This window comes from Trichomycterus rosablanca, chromosome 1 (genome assembly GCF_030014385.1).
Source record: "Trichomycterus rosablanca isolate fTriRos1 chromosome 1, fTriRos1.hap1, whole genome shotgun sequence".
NCBI classification, from domain to species: Eukaryota; Metazoa; Chordata; class Actinopteri; order Siluriformes; family Trichomycteridae; genus Trichomycterus; species Trichomycterus rosablanca.
In genome coordinates, this window is record NC_085988.1 from 69,644,848 (window position 1) to 69,661,902 (window position 17,055).

The 17,055-nt window shown below is 41.0% G+C and overlaps 1 protein-coding gene across 1 annotated transcript in view; it reads right to left on the reverse strand.

The window, feature by feature from the left end:
* Positions 1-17,055, reverse strand: part of arhgef39 (Rho guanine nucleotide exchange factor (GEF) 39) — a 120,058-nt gene that overhangs the window by 51,399 nt on the left and 51,604 nt on the right. Inside the window, exon 5 of the mRNA XM_063006036.1 lies at positions 12,661-12,779. Coding sequence (XP_062862106.1) covers positions 12,661-12,779 — 119 coding nt within the window. The remainder of the gene's footprint in view (positions 1-12,660; positions 12,780-17,055) is intronic.

Here is a 17,055-nt window from a genome sequence, read left to right on the forward strand (position 1 = left end):
AACGATGTATTACTCATGACCAATTAAAGGAAAAATCAAACACGAGCCAATTAAGCCTCCGTTTATTAAGAGGCACTTAAAAAGAGAAATAATCTTCCCTATTTTTCTTCGTGTATCATGTTGTAGTAACAAACGCATTACAGGAATTATCAGCAATGGACACCCTTGTTAGTGCTGAAATGGTGGGGGAAGAGGAAATCTAATTAAAGAAGCAGCATTAAAAAGGGAACGGCCTAATGAGCATTATTAAAGCACATTCCAAATAATGTCGGAGAAACTTGCTCATTTAGCCACCCTGTCCCGCTCATTAACACCAAAGCAAAGAGAAGATAATGAGACAATAACATAATCTGAGCCGTATTTATAGCAGTTCAAAAAATCCTAATGAAGAGGCATGGTGTATTAGAAAAGCCGCCTGTCCTAGTTACCACCAAATACACCCCACCTCACTAAAGCCTTTGTAATACGCAGATAAAAGAAGCTTCATGATTTTATTCCCCCACATAATCACTCCCACCGCCCCCCGTCCCGACAGACGGTGGGTCACTCCATACTTACACACGTGTCAGAGCAGAAGAAAGGAAAGAAAATATCGGTCTAATTATTTTCCCTTAAATACATGCATTAAGGATTAAAATTCTTAATTAAGAGACAACAGAATCTGTCAGGCTTCTGCATGGGTTATTAGGCACGGCATAGCCGCTTGCATAATTATACCGTTTTAATAGCTTCCTGGGTACGAGAGATACACTTTGAGGTGGCAAAGACAGTGTGAGCGCTGCAACTACACTTGCCAAAACTCAGCAATTACCAGAAATCAGAAATAAAAACAGAATGGGATTAACGTCAAATGTAGTTGGCACATTTTTTGGAACGAGAACTGGAGTCACATAGCTTAGCTCTGTTAGCTCAGTGCGTAGTGCCAAACTTCAATGTAAAAACAGCAAACAGAATAGAGATCCGTCAAACTGTGAGCATGAAAAGAATCCCTTTAGATATCTTAATTAAACTCTGATTAGACCAATGTCTCTATTTCAAAGTCGCTAAGATGTTGTGTGTAGACCATTAGGCATTCTTTTCAACATTTGTTACCACAAGCTGTGCTGTTTGATTAACATCCGATGTTGTGTGGGTGGCACTATCACCGTGTCTGTCTAAGTCATCTGGTTAGCATTGTTTTTCTGGCATCTGAACTGGATGTAGGGTTTTGGTATTGTGCATGCGTACTATCCATTTATTATTATTATTATTTTTATTATTATTAATATTATTATCATTAACCACTAAACCCACCCTAGTTTTAGCATTATAATTAGGACTGGACAGGGAAAACCACAGAAAGTTTGAGATCATTTTAAGCTGGAAAAAACGAAAACTCAGAACAACATCCACACCATCAGAGCGTCTTGTTGATACATTTACTTTTCTTCATTACAACCACCACTGGCTTTTTTGCAGGTTTAGGCAAACACACATGTACACGCACACAAACGCCAAATCTACCTGATCTAGGAGATACAATCCTGACAGAACCTCCTACAAATGCCACAAAGCCTCCCAACACATTATTACAGCTTTATGTTCTGTGTCAGCTGTAGCTGAAACTTAGTTCTGAAAGTTGCACTTATTAGAGGCTTATGTATTATTGTTTATTATTATTTATGCCTTAGTTTCAGGTTGCCTGTATACATTTTATAGGTAATTCGATTTATTTTTGTTTGTTTATGCATTTCAGTAATGTTCTCTTTAATCTGTGCTGTACGCAAGGAATAAAAATGTGCAGTTTGTTTAAGAGACATGTCTTATTTAATCTTATATGTATTTATTTTTGCTCTTTATTAAAGCAAAAGTATTTCTTATCCGATTAATTGCTGGAATATTCGATAGAATACTCGATTACAAAAATAATTGATCGTTGCAGCCCTAATTATAATAAAATCCTTTGTTGCACTTTTACTTTTTCTCCAAATTAGGTAACTCCCAATTCCTCTGCTTCTTGCACCAACCCCACACTGGCTGAGGAGAGATGCACCCCACCCCACCCCAATCTGAGAAGTTTGAAGTTGTCACTTATTTGCAATAATCAACAATGATCAATGTGTAATTCGCTGTTGCACCTATCCACCTGTCTGTTGAGCATCCAGCCAGTGCAGTAGAACCACTGAGACTCAACTATTCGCAGTGTTGGGGTGGAGTAGTACTCTGCTGCACCATCCAAGGGCACCACACTAATTTTATACTTACAGCAAATACACCTACAGCATCTAGTTGTTCCTCCTGGAGCTGTTTTGAAAACACCAATGGACGTTCAACACAGTTTGAAAACTGATCTTACCTGACTCTTACTCTAATTGTTGCCAATTCAGTGGTAGTCTAGTGGGTAGAGCTTTGGACTATCCATCAAAAGGTTGGGTGTTTGAATCCTAGCTCTGCCATTCTGCCACTGTTGGGCCCTTGAACAAGGCCCTTAACCCTGTCTGCTCCAGGGGTGCTGTACAATGGCTGACCCTGCACTCTGACCCTAGCTTCCAAACGAGCTAGGATATGCGAATTTCGTTGTACTGTACACCTGTATATATGACAAATAAAGGCATTCTATTCTAATTCCATTATTGCAATTCTCTTGCTGCTTGTACCGCCTCCATCCTGGCCAACGAGCCCTGAAACTATCCTGTAAACCCAAATCTATCCTGTGCACTCAGATTCCAGCCACATCTCCTCACCTACCAGTAGTAAAGCCTCAATGAGAGCTGCAGTGCGAACAGAGAGACATGCTATATAGTCTGCAATTACCCCACCACCAGTGCAGGCACATTGACCAGACAGCAGACAGCACCCATACAGAGTTATTGAAGTCCAGACAACTTCCCACCTCAGGCACAGCCAATCATGTCTGTTTGGATGTCTGGCCAGGTAGATAGCACTGCCTGGGATTCAAACTCAAGAGCTTGAGATCTCAGCCCTGGCTCATTCGACTGCTGCAATTCTCTTGCTGCTTGTACCTCCTCCACGCTGGGTGAGGAGCCCTGAGACTATCCTGTAAACCCAAGTCGATCCTGTGCACTCAGCTTCCAGCCACATCTCCTCACCTACCAGTAGCAAAGCCTGTAGCATGAACAGAGAGACATGCTATACAGTCTGCAAGTACCCCACCACCAGTGCAGGCACCTTCACCAGACAGCACCCGTACAGAGTTATTGAAGCCCAGACAACCTCCCACCTCAGGCACAGCCAATCATGTCTGTTTGGATGTCTGGCCAGGTAGATAGCACTGCCTGGGATTCAAATTCAAGAGCTTGGGATCTCAGTTCTGGCCCATTAGACTGCTGCAATTCTCTTGCTGCTTGTACCTCCTCCACGCTGGACGAGGAGCCCTGAGACTATCCTGTAAACCCAAGTCAATCCTGTGCACTCAGCTTCCAGCCACATCTCCTCACCTACCAGTAGCAAAGCCTCAATGAGAGCTGTAGAACAAACACAGAGACATGCTATACTGTCTGCAAGTACCCCACCACCAGTGCAGGCACCTTGACCAGACAGCAGAAATTGTACGCGTACAGGTAGATAGCACTGCCTGGGATTCAAACTCAAGTGCTTGAGATCTCAGCTCTGGCTCATTAGACTGCTGCACCACCCAAGTGCCAAAAAGTCAATTGTTTGACTGCTTATGGGAATCGTTTTACTTGCTTCCAAGAATTTTCAATGAGGCCGTTGTTATCAGAAGCAATGACAACTTGAGGTCAGCATGCAAAGGTCGATACAATAAAGGTAATGTTATATTTAAGGAATCAATAGCAGTGCTGTAAGCAAATGCATGAAATACACTTGGAGAGAATGTCAAACTGCTATAATTCAGACATGAAGAGGACAACAGATGTCAAGCCAAGTCAATAAAAGAGAGACATGTGACACTGCCATACATCAGTCACAATAGCGTCAATATCTATGAGGTCAAATTAAGCAATAGAACACGAGAGGGAGTGTGCCTGCGACCGAATCACAGCCGTGATGTTATTCGCGATAACACACGACCTCGAGTGTTCTATTGCTTTTATACAACAGTTTTTACAAAATAAAGAAAAAAAATAAATCAAAGAAGCCCTGAATTTCATAATAAATATGCTTTAATGTTGACAATACCTTCCGCCAAAAAGTAGTTCCACAACGAATATAAAGTTTAACACTACAAAGCAGACATCCCAAGTTGCAAAAACTCATTTTAGGGAGGTAAGAACAACAAGAAGAAAAAGTCAAGAACCTCTCGCACACACCAAAGGATATACGGGTGATAACTGAACTTTTAGGAGCTGCTAACTGGGCTATTAAGCTAACTGTTCGTGTTACAAACACATTAATGTTCCCTACATAGCGCACTAGATTGTGTATCAGATAACGCATTCATGTTCACTACATAGTGCACTAGACAATATATTAGACAATTGATTTATGTTCCCTACACAGTGTGCTAGATTGTATATCAGATAACGCATTTAAAACGCGATCGGGAAAAAAAGTCTGTGTCGCCTGCGTGCGCGTTTGTGTGCATGAAGCTTGTCGTTACTGGTAACGCGTCAGCGGAGTAATACAGTTGTGGTGTGAAAAGACCGTGCTGTTATCACGAATATCAGCACAGTTAGAACGCTTCTCAACCAATCAGATTGTAAGGTCGGAACTAACTGTTGTATAAGCAGTATTTAAACACCACCATCCTGATTGCAACATAACCTATAATTGCAAAAATATAATTCAACCGATGCTCAATAAATACGTTTTTGTTTTTGCATTTTCTCCCGACTTTTAGCATATCCAATTACCCAATTGCATTATGCTTCATAAGGAGAGCGAAACTGACACACGGCCCCTCCGACATGTGTGCAGTAGCCGACTGCATCTTTTCACCTGAACGAGGCAAGTTCATATGCAGATCAGCATATGTGTACGGAAAGCCACACCCTGATCAACGCATTCTCCCCCGACTCCGTGCAGACGCCATCAGTCAGCCAGCAGAGGTCGTAATTACATCAGTTATGAGAAGTCCCTGCTCCAGCTCCCACCCTGTATGAACAACAGCCAATCGTTGTTCATGTAGGCGCCCAGCCGGATGGCAGAACTGAGGTTCGAACCGACAAGTTTGAAATGTCAGCTCTGGTGTGCTAGTGTGTTTTACCATTGCGCCACCTGAGCACCAAGAAATACAAATAAATTGAATTGATATTTCAATCAAGCAATTTTTGAAAACATCTTAAGATGAAGATTGGAGAGGAGTGGAGTATTTGACGTTTTCTTTCTTTACTCTTTTTTTTCCCAATAATGTGGTTGCTGTCATTTTTATTCTGTTCTATCCCTTTTCTATCCACGTTCTCCATTGTGGGCTGCAGCTGTTTTTGTCTTTCCTTTGTTACCAAGTTTGTTTCTATTATTTCGTCCATCTCTGCACCATGTTTGTTACTGTTATTTCGTCTACGTTGTTTTATTGGGCACCCCTGTCCTAGGTGATGAGGAGTTGTTTTTTTCTGACCCGAAAAAAGCAGATGTTGACTGGTCAAGAAGTGTTCTGGGTGTCACAACCTCTGCAGCAATGAGTGTCAGAATTTGGTCTAAATAGCATAAATTAATTCATGGAGAAAATTTGGATGTGCATTATAGTTCCAGGGCAGAAAAAAGCAGAAAGAAAGAAATAATAAAAATGTACATAATACAAAACCTAGAGAGTAAGACAGCTTGAGTAGCCACTGCTCCAAACCTGAGTGACAATAATTTCTCATGACTTACTGTTCAAGGTGAAACACCTAATTATCTGCACTCACTATGAACAGAGATCTTTCCCCTACTGCACTTAAGATCATCATACAATTACGTTTCCCCAGTGTGTCGTAAACACAGGAGAGGAGGCGTCCAGATCAATGGGCACCTTTGAACATGCTGATTAAAAGGACAGGACACTGCGGCTACACAGGAAATGACAGGATATCATCACAGGGGAAAGTAAAAAGAGGAGCTGGGTTAATTATACAAACAATAGAAGAAAATTTAGCCCAATTCTGTTCTGAATTATAATAATAACTGTTCTAATGACAGGAAATAGCAAGACTACTGCTGCAGTTGTTCATGAGTAAGCTTCCTACAGCAAACACACAAAGAGAACAGACTACAAGGGTACAAAAAGGTACAAAAAGGACCCAAAGGAAACCTAAAAGAAACAGCAGAAATCTCTGAACTTGTTTAAAATGATGTTAATGAAGAAAAAACACACAAAACAAAAACAAAAATTAGGGCTGCAACTATCGATTTTTTTTTGTAATCGAGTATTCTATCGATTATTCCAGCGATTAATCGAGTAATCGGATAAGAAATACTTTTGCTTTAATAAAGAGCAAAAATAAATACATATGTGATTAAATAAGTCATGTCTCTTAAACAAACTGCACATTTTTATTCCTTGCGTACAGGACAGTTTAAAGAGAACATTTTTTAAATGCAAAAACAAATACATCAAAAATAAATCAAATTACTTTTAAAATGTATACAGGCAACCTGAAACTAAGTCAAAAATAGTAATAAACAATAATACATAAATATTGCCTCTAATAAGTGCAACTTTCAGAACTAAGTTTCAGCTACAGCTCACACAGAACATAAAGCTGTAATAATGTGTTGGGAGGCTTTGTGGCATTTGTAGGAGGTTCTGTCAGGATTGTATCTCCTAGATCAGGTAGATTTGGCGTTTGTGTGCGTGTACATGTGTGTTTGCCTAAACCTGCAAAAAAGCCAGTGGTGGTTGAAATGAAGAAAAGTAAATGTATCAACAAGACGCTCTGATGGTGTGGATGTTGTTCTGAGTTTTCGTTTTTTCCAGCTTAAAATGATCTTAAACTTTCTGTGGTTTTCTCTGTCCAGTCTCGTCTGTTCGCCCCTCGCTATTTTCTCTCTCTCTCTCTCTCTCTCTCTCTCTCTCTCTCTCTCTCTCCATTCTGTAGTCCGCGCTATCAAATATCGGCTGCGTTTCAAATCGCTACTTTCATACTGAACCGTACGCAGGAGTGGCGAGCGTGTACAAGTACAGGGGTTGGACAATGAAACTGAAACACCTGTCATTTTAGTGTGGGAGGTTTCATGGCTAAATTGGACCAGTCTGGTGGCCAATCTTCATTAATTGCACATTGCACCAGTAAGAGCAGAGTGTGAAGGTTCAATTAGCAGGGTAAGAGCACAGTTTTGCTCAAAATATTGCAATGCACACAACATTATGGGTGACATACCAGAGTTCAAAAGAGGACAAATTGTTGGTGCACGTCTTGCTGGCGCATCTGTGACCAAGACAGCAAGTCTTTGTGATGTATCAAGAGCCACGGTATCCAGGGTAATGTCAGCATACCACCAAGAAGGACAAACCACATCCAACAGGATTAACTGTGGACGCAAGAGGAAGCTGTCTGAAAGGGATGTTCGGGTGCTAACCCGGATTGTATCCAAAAACATAAAACCACGGCTGCCCAAATCACGGCAGAATTAAATGTGCACCTCGACTCTCCTGTTTCCACCAGAACTGTCCGTCGGGAGCTCCACAGGGTCAATATACACGGCCGGGCTGCTATAGCCAAACCTTTGGTCACTCGTGCCAATGCCAAACGTCGGTTTCAATGGTGCAAGGAGCGCAAATCTTGGGCTGTGGACAATGTGAAACATGTATTGTTCTCTGATGAGTCCACCTTTACTGTTTTCCCCACATCCGGGAGAGTTACGGTGTGGAGAAGCCCCAAAGAAGCGTACCACCCAGACTGTTGCATGCCCAGAGTAAAGCATGGGGGTGGATCAGTGATGGTTTGGGCTGCCATATCATGGCATTCCCTTGGCCCAATACTTGTGCTAGATGGGCGCGTCACTGCCAAGGACTACCGAACCATTCTGGAGGACCATGTGCATCCAATGGCGGTGCCGTGTATCAGGATGACAATGCACCAATACACACAGCAAGACTGGTGAAAGATTGGTTTGATGAACATGAAAGTGAAGTTGAACATCTCCCATGGCCTGCACAGTCACCAGATCTAAATATTATTGAGCCACTTTGGGGTGTTTTGGAGAAGCGAGTCAGGAAACGTTTTCCTCCACCAGCATCACGTAGTGACCTGGCCACTATCCTGCAAGAAGAATGGCTTAAAATCCCTCTGACCACTGTGCAGGACTTGTATATGTCATTTCCAAGACGAATTGACGCTGTATTGGCCGCAAAAGGAGGCCCTACACCATACTAATAAATTATTGTGGTCTAAAACCAGGTGTTTCAGTTTCATTGTCCAACCCCTGTACATAGTATTGATTGAACTGTACGCGAAAAGTACCCGGATTAAGTACTGTTAAGCACTGTTTAAGTGTGAGATTTCGGCTGCAGCCCTCGGCTTCTTCACGTCACCTGCCCACAGCGTGAACGCGTTGTGCAAAAGTGCGAAACACTGTGAGTTGTATATAGTTGTATGGATTAAACGATGCCTCGATGCGAAAAGTTTGCATCGATGATTTTTAGTAATCGAATTACTCGAGTATCTCAAGGAATCGTTTCAGTCCTAACAAAAATATGCAGTGTCATTAACGCAAACCACACCAACACCACTTGTGTACCACTTGAAGAACAACCACCTGCCAAACGTGATTAAGTGATTGAGTAAATCAGTGAGGTACAAGTCAAGTCTATAAAGGGTTTAGTCCAACCCTGGTCAAGCACTAAAACCTTGTAATATATTATTTAAAGATGAAAAGCTGGATGATGCAACAAGACAAAAAGACAAACATCTTCTTGTGAGGTTTGGAATGACCAAGTCAGTGATCAGAACTTAAGTGATCAGACCTAAGGCACTGGGTGCATGACCTAATGGATCTGAAATATTTTTTTCCCATTTGTCCATGTGTATTTATTTCAATAGTTTTAATACATTTGTCTTTTTAGTCTCAGTCTAATTAAACAGATGTATTTTAAAATAATAATAATAATAAAATAATAACAACACCACCACTCTACTACTACTATTACCAGTAATAATAATACTAATAAATAGCTCTGGTATGGCGAAGTAATATATGTATTGTTTAATCCGAAGAACACTACACACAAACAAAAAAAGTTCATTATTATTATTATTTTATTGTTATGAATTTGCAAGATATATTTGCAAAACCTTTGCCCAAGAAAAAAAAGTACTTTTTGTTGAAAGCCAGGTATGATTTGTGGTAAGAAATCTTTATTATTAAGGAAATATTCATACATGAATACACTTGCTTAATCTTGTACAGCTTGCATTTAAAATAGCTTTTTTTTAATATTGTAAACTGACACAAGCTGTAAATATTTTTCAAATTATTTGTGTTTTTCGTACTTTTTGTTTTGATTGCCGGTTTTGTTAAAATGTTTTGCTTTAGTTTTGGTATAACATAAAAAATAAAAAGTTAATTAAAAAAGTTCATTCAAAAAAGCATTCAATTAAAGTTATTATCTTAAAATAATAGAAAATGTATCTAAATAGAAAGAGATAAATATACATATTTGTTAAAGCTAACAAATCTATTTCTTTAATGCTTTGGTTTTGTGATTACTATTTTTTGGTAATATTATCCCAAAGTGACAATAAAGAATTAAGATAAGAAATGTAAATGCAATTAATTGAAGAATTAATAATAAATAAGAAAATCTATTTAAAAAATGACTGATGTGACCAAAATCCAAATTTCAGCCTGAAGTTTCTTGCCTTTAATATTCATCGTTTCTAACCTGGATTGTAAATAATTAATTAACATTCACTAAAAGCATGAAAAGCAGAATTGTTTATGTGTTATAAAAAAAGACATTTGATTGTTAGGAAGTGATGAAAATTATCTGAAAATTCCAAAGGGTTCACAAACTTTGTCTTGCAGCTGTCCTTTCCAGAACGGACTTATTTTCCAATTGTCTGAGAACGGCAGATGGAAGTGTCAGGATAAAACAGAGTCCATGTAGCATTACATAAGGCAGAAAAGATACTGTTACGCAAGAGGAAGAAATTTAAAGTCATAATTATCTCCATTGCAACAGTGACATCGTGTCTGCGTCTTTCATCTTCAAAACTATATTTACAAAGTAGGAGTGACATGAAAGCCTAATTAAGATGGACTGAGGCTGTTTGATAAAGCAGCGTCACATCATTTTCACCGGCTCTTAAGCATGTTTCAGCCCATTTCGCACCCTGTTACACTAATTAACAGCTGAGACCGCGACCGCGTGAAATTACCGGCAACAATTTCGGCTGCTTAACAAAGGCGACTTTGACAGTTTTTGAACAGTCTAGAGGCGGGCGCGAGCGTGACATCAAACTATAATTCAGTCTGTCATCAAACGCTTTCCTGCATACGTAGCGCTGGGGAAAAAACTCCACCCAGGCAACCAAACAGAAACGGAGAACTGAAGCATGGAAGGCGTAACCTGGTGGTGACAGCTTTTCTGTACTGCTACAAGTGAGTCCCGACAAATTCCCAAAAATTTTCCTTCCCGGCCGTGCAGGCTCAGAGGAGGGAAAGAGAGCGTTGCTGAGTGATTTGACAGCCAACAAGAAGACTTTTGTCACGTCAAAGGAAGCAGACTGGCCAGTGTCAGAAGACACTGATGCATAACCAAAATGCATTACGTTTGCTTCAAAACGTGACTACATATCAATGCTGCCATCTTGTCGGAGCTGTCGAACGGCCGTAATCTCCGCGCGAAAGCAGATGGTTTAAACGCAATCTACTGCCGAACAATTCATTTCATTTGCACGTAATATGGAATTCAATGCCTCAGTTACTCCGACATCTGATGAGTCAAAACTTTCCGGAGCTTTCTTAATCCATACTTCAGGAGCTTCGGAAAATATGTTCCTCACAACCAAAACGATCCTCACCAGAAGGTATTTGTGTGTACGTGTAAATATGTGTGTGCGCACAAGTGTGTGTTGTACTGGAAAGCTTGGAAGTTAAAATAACCGCCCCATGTACAGTGTATCACAAAAGTGAGTACACCCCTCACATTTCTGCAGATATTTAAGTATATCTTTTCATGGGACAACACTGACAAAATGACACTTTGACACAATGAAAAGTAGTCTGTGTGCAGCTTATATAACAGTGTAAATTTATTCTTCCCTCAAAATAACTCAATATACAGCCATTAATGTCTAAACCACCGGCAACAAAAGTGAGTACACCCCTAAGAGACTACACCCCTAAATGTCCAAATTGAGCACTGCTTGTCATTTTCCCTCCAAAATGTCATGTGATTTGTTAGTGTTACTAGGTCTCAGGTGTGCATAGGGAGCAGTTGTGTTCAATTTAGTAGTACAGCTCTCACACTCTCTCATACTGGTCACTGAAAGTTCCAACATGGCACCTCATGGCAAAGAACTCGCTGAGGATCTTAAAAGACGAATTGTTGCGCTACATGAAGATGGCCAAGGCTACAAGAAGATTGCCAACACCCTGAAACTGAGCTGCAGCACAGTGGCCAAGATCATCCAGCGTTTTAAAAGAGCAGGGTCCACTCAGAACAGACCTCGCGTTGGTCGTCCAAAGAAGCTGAGTGCACGTGCTCAGCGTCACATCCAACTGCTGTCTTTGAAAGATAGGTGCAGGAGTGCTGTCAGCATTGCTGCAGAGATTGAAAAGGTGGGGGGTCAGCCTGTCAGTGCTCAGACCATACGCCGCACACTACATCAAATTGGTCTGCATGGCTGTCACCACAGAAGGAAGCCTCTTCTGAAATCTCTACACAAGAAAGCCCGCAAACAGTTTGCTGAAGACATGTCAACAAAGGACATGGATTACTGGAACCATGTCCTATGGTCTGATGAGACCAAGATTAATTTGTTTGGTTCAGATGGTCTCAAGCATGTGTGGCGGCAATCAGGTGAGAAGTACAAAGATAAGTGTGTCATGCCTACAGTCAAGCATGGTGGTGGGAATGCCATGGTCTGGGGCTGCATGAGTGCAGCAGGTGTTGGGGAGTTACATTTCATTGAGGGACACATGAACTCCAATATGTACTGTGAAATACTGAAGCAGAGCATGATCCCCTCCCTCCGGAAACTGGGTCGCAGGGCAGTGTTCCAGCATGATAATGACCCCAAACACACCTCTAAGACGACCACTGCTTTATTGAAGAGGCTGAGGGTAAAGGTGATGGACTGGCCAAGCATGTCTCCAGACCTAAACCCAATAGAACATCTTTGGGGCATCCTCAAGCGGAAGGTGGAGGAGCGCAAAGTCTCGAATATCCACCAGCTCCGTGATGTCGTCATGGAGGAGTGGAAAAGCATTCCAGTGGCAACCTGTGAAGCTCTGGTAAACTCCATGCCCAGGAGAGTTAAGGCAGTTCTGGGAAATAATGGTGGCCACACAAAATATTGACACTTCAGGAACTTTCACTAAGGGGTGTACTCACTTTTGTTGCCGGTGGTTTAGACATTAATGGCTGTATATTGAGTTATTTTGAGGGAAGAATAAATTTACACTGTTATATAAGCTGCACACAGACTACTTTTCATTGTGTCAAAGTGTCATTTTGTCAGTGTTGTCCCATGAAAAGATATACTGAAATATCTGCAGAAATGTGAGGGGTGTACTCACTTTTGTGATACACTGTATGTGGAGAGTCAGACTTACTGCTGAATGCGCTCTAGCGGAAGAGGAAGCAGGTCCTCAAGTTTCAGCTGGTGGAACTCGGGTCTGGACTCCTGAAGTTTCTTAAATCTTCTGAACGCTTTGTTTTTCTTCAGCTGCGCCTGAGAGAGTGGAAACGTTTTAATGTCAAAGTGCTTCAACAGAACCTGCATTTATAAAAGCCCAAAAGAAAAGTAAACTAGTTACTGCTTTGGTGCTATTTAAGATACTGACGTCCAAACCTAAAGCTTTGGATTGTTGTCTTGTTGCATAACCCAACATACGAAAGTTTAGTTTCGGAAATATAAATAGGCAAAGCATTTCCACACCATCTTGGTACAATGTTCTTGTTGTGGAATGCAGTGTTAGCTTTACGCCAGATGTACAGAAACTGTGTCTTCCAAAAAGCCAATCAAGCCACAGAATATTTACCACAAAAGGCTTGGGTGTCATTAAGTTCTTTTGGAAAAATCTGGGGTTTTTTTCCACCCTTTTGCTATGTAAAGCAATGTTGGGTATTAGAAAACCTGGCGCAGTGGGATATTCAGCTAGCACACCAGCATCGAGATTCTGAACCCAGCAGACATGGGGAGAATATGCAAACTCCACGCAGAAAGGACCCGGACCACCTCACCTGGGGATCGAACCCCAGACCTTCTTGCTGTGAGGCGACAGTGCTACCCACCGTGCCGCCCCAGAAAGGCTATGTAAACACAATTTATAATAATAATAATTATTATTATTAGTATAGTATTCTCTATAAGGACAGGGGTGACAGAGTGAAGGTAGTTTTGGTGCTCACATAGAGCAACAAATTGTTTATTACAAAAGTTTATCATAAAATATATACTTTTTTTTAAATAAAATACAAACCACATCTCCCTCAGTAAACAAAATTTATTTGATTAATGTTAAATTACATAAGTCATGCCAGTGCTTAATTACTACCAGTCCTGTTAATCTAAATCAGTGGTTCTCAAACTTTTTAGACCAAGTACCACCCATTATCAAACCAAAAGTTCCAAGTACCACCTATGTTTCTCATCACATCTTTTGGCTCGGTTCCTTTTAAAGAGCCGTTCAAAAAATGGCTCTTCGTTCTTCGGGAGGCGCTACTAGGTAAACTGTAAGACACCCCCGATATTAATATCAAATGTTGCTACCTTGCCTTAAATGTATTCCTAATTCAAGCAACACTTAAATGAAAAAAATATATTTATTTCAAAAGGAAAAAAAACCACAGGGAAGACACATACTGTGGTTGCATTTCATTAAGTTTCAAAAAAATCCTCTTTTGTGCAGAGATGCGACAGATGTTTGTTTCTGCTTTAAAACATAAGCACAATGAAATAACCAGATTTAACACAATTAAACAAGTTTATAGTTTATTTCTCAATTATTTGTCATTATACTACTAGCTCTAGCTCTCTCTCTCTCTCTCTCTGTGTGTGTGTGTGTGTGTGTGTGTATGAGTATGCATGCGTGCGTGCGAGTGTGTGTTTATGTGTGTGGTGTTAGTGTATGTGAATGTAAGTGTGTGTGTGTGTGTGTGTGTGTGTCTTGCTCGCTCTCCGTGATACTGAAAGTGCAGCTCTTATTACGAGTTATGATTAATTTCCTCTACTGATGCGAAGCTGAATGGGTGGATTACAGTCGATAAGAACCGGAATCGGATCGTTCACAAACGACTCATCACTAGTATATATGCAGTTACCACTGATCATTTCAGTGAGTGCACCTGTTTAGCGGAGCAGCCTTGTGATGTCAGGAACGAGATCAGTGAGATTCAAACGCAGATCTGCTCTGACAAAAGCGTTTCGAGATGGAAACCGCGAACTTGAAGTATAAACGTAATGAAGTACGGTGTCTGCGTAGCCCCGAATATTTTTAAAAACACATTCATTTTAATGAAACTGATTTTATTAAAACAGAATTATAAGAACTTTGAAACAGATTTTATTAGTAATTTACACATTTTGTTTAATATTTTTTTATTTATAATTATTAAATTATTAATTTTTTCGATGCATGTAATCACTTTAACGAGATTATCTGGCGTACCACCTCGTGCTGCTTCCCGTACCACCAGTGGTATGCGTACCACAGTTTGAGAACCACTGTTCTAAATATTAATTAAATAGAACTGGTAGTTACTGGTTATACAAGATTCATCAGTTGAAGTCCTTAATGTCAGACACAGTCCTGGACAATTTTGTATTTCCAATATTCACCTCACCTGCATGTCTTTGGACTGTGGGAGGAAACCGGAGCTCCCGGAGGAAACCCACACAGACACGGGAAGAACATGCAAACTCCACACAGAAAGGACCCGGACCGCCGCTCAGGTGGCGCAGCGGTAAAAAGACACGCACTGCAACCAGGGCTGGATTTCGAAGGAGCGTCGTTTCGAATCCAGCTCTGCCTTTACGGTCGAGGCTGGGCGGCTATGGACAACGATTGGCCTGTTGTCCGGGTGGGGGGGGGTACTTGAGACCGTAGGGGATGCTCTCTCAGGAACGGGGCGGTTGCGCCCTCTGCTGGCTGGTTGGTGGCGCCTGTATGGAGACGGGAGGGGGTGTGGCGGAGTGTGTGATCCTCCGTACACAGTACTCTGCCACGCTACACTCGTCAAGTGTGGGTGATAAGACGGTCGATTGGCTGTGCACGTTTCGGAGGAGGCGTGGAACGGCCTCGTCAGCCCCAATCAGGAGCAGGAATCCGCACTAATGAGAGGATGATAGATGGGACGAAATTGGACGCGCTAAATTTATAAAAAAATAAAAAAAATAATAAAATAAAATAAATAAATAAAAAAGAAAGGACCCGGACCACTCCACCTGGGAATTGAACCCAGGACCTTCTTGCTGTGAGGCGACAGTGCTACTCACTACCCATTCTAATAATAATAAACCAATAAATTATAAACCGGCAAATATGCAAAATATGGCATATTTGACTTCTCAGTACTGTGCAAACTTGTGCAAACAGTGCTGTACTTGAAACGTTGTAAAAAGCAACCTGGTGGTGGTTTTCTAATATAAGCTCAGCTGCAAAAATCTATTTGAATCGGAGAACACAGCTACATGCACTGCATAACCTTATTACTGAGCTAAAACATGCTGACTTGAAGAGATTTTGCAAATAACAGTGGTCAGACTGTGCTGCTAACATGACCACTTGAATAATCAGACAACCGAAGGAATCGGTTCATTTTCAGATTATGTGTTGTGTTATTTTTGCCCAGACATCTATAACAGTGGAATGTGGAAGAGGTACAGAGAATGGGCAGAAATCTTAAGATCTTATTTTTATGCCATGAAAAAGTCATAAAATAATAAAAACTACCTTTAGCCGTTGTCTCAGAGTTTGTGAGTGTTATTTAGGCTTTAAGAAAGAATGTGCAGTATTATCAAAACAAAAAAGCTAAGATTTCAAAGCTAGTAAGCACTTACTTTCAACACAAATAAGCACTAGGCTGATTGTCCCTGTAAGAAAACCTGACTAGTCCCCCTGTGGAGACCAGACAATGACATAGTGAGATCTAGGGGGGACAGATTGCTAGCGTGTGAGTCAGGAGTCAGGCTAAACATGCTGTTCTATGTTCCTGCAATTACTGCCATGTAGGTCTGGTGAGGAAATCAATGCTAACTCACACAGCTCGCTCCTCAATCGATGGGAATCAGTCAATTTGGTGCAGACCTAGCCCTCCTCTTAATTAAGACATTAATATCAACGATGCTCCAGGCCCGCCGCAGATACATAAGAGCAGACGCTAGTGATGCCTCAACTCTGAGCTGATGGGTGAGGAAAACGTTCGGAACGTTTTTCTTTCTAGAACACAGAATATATTTGAAAGATGTTCTAGTTAGCATTAGCATAGTGGGGTTATAATGCTTTAACCGCTACCTGATTCGGTTTAACAAGGAATCAGTCATCCATACACGAGGGTACAGGTGCCAGGCTGAAGTAGGAGCTAATTAGCAGAGAGAGAAAGACAGAGCGAGAAAGAGAGTGAGAGTCCCTGTTGCACTTTTTTTGGGCCAATTGACGGAGGCTGCCCACTTAAGTCAGGCCTAATGAGATGGGAGTGTTGGACTTAATGGTACCACTGGGCTTTGTCTAAGAGAGATCTGTTTGCACAGGGTGTCATCCAGCAGCCTTAATCAGGTGGGTGGCTCCATTCATTTAACACTCCAGACGTCAATCATTCTGAGGGCCGATCTTTCAGTTAATGGAACAGTGTTTTTTATTTTTTAGTCAACAATAGTATTGCACAATAGCAGAAAACATGATACCAATAATTATTGAAAAAAAACAAAAAAAACCATTTGAAAGGTTCTGACTAATTAGAGCTGGGGCGAGATACACTGTCAATCTGACACATTACCACAGATCTAT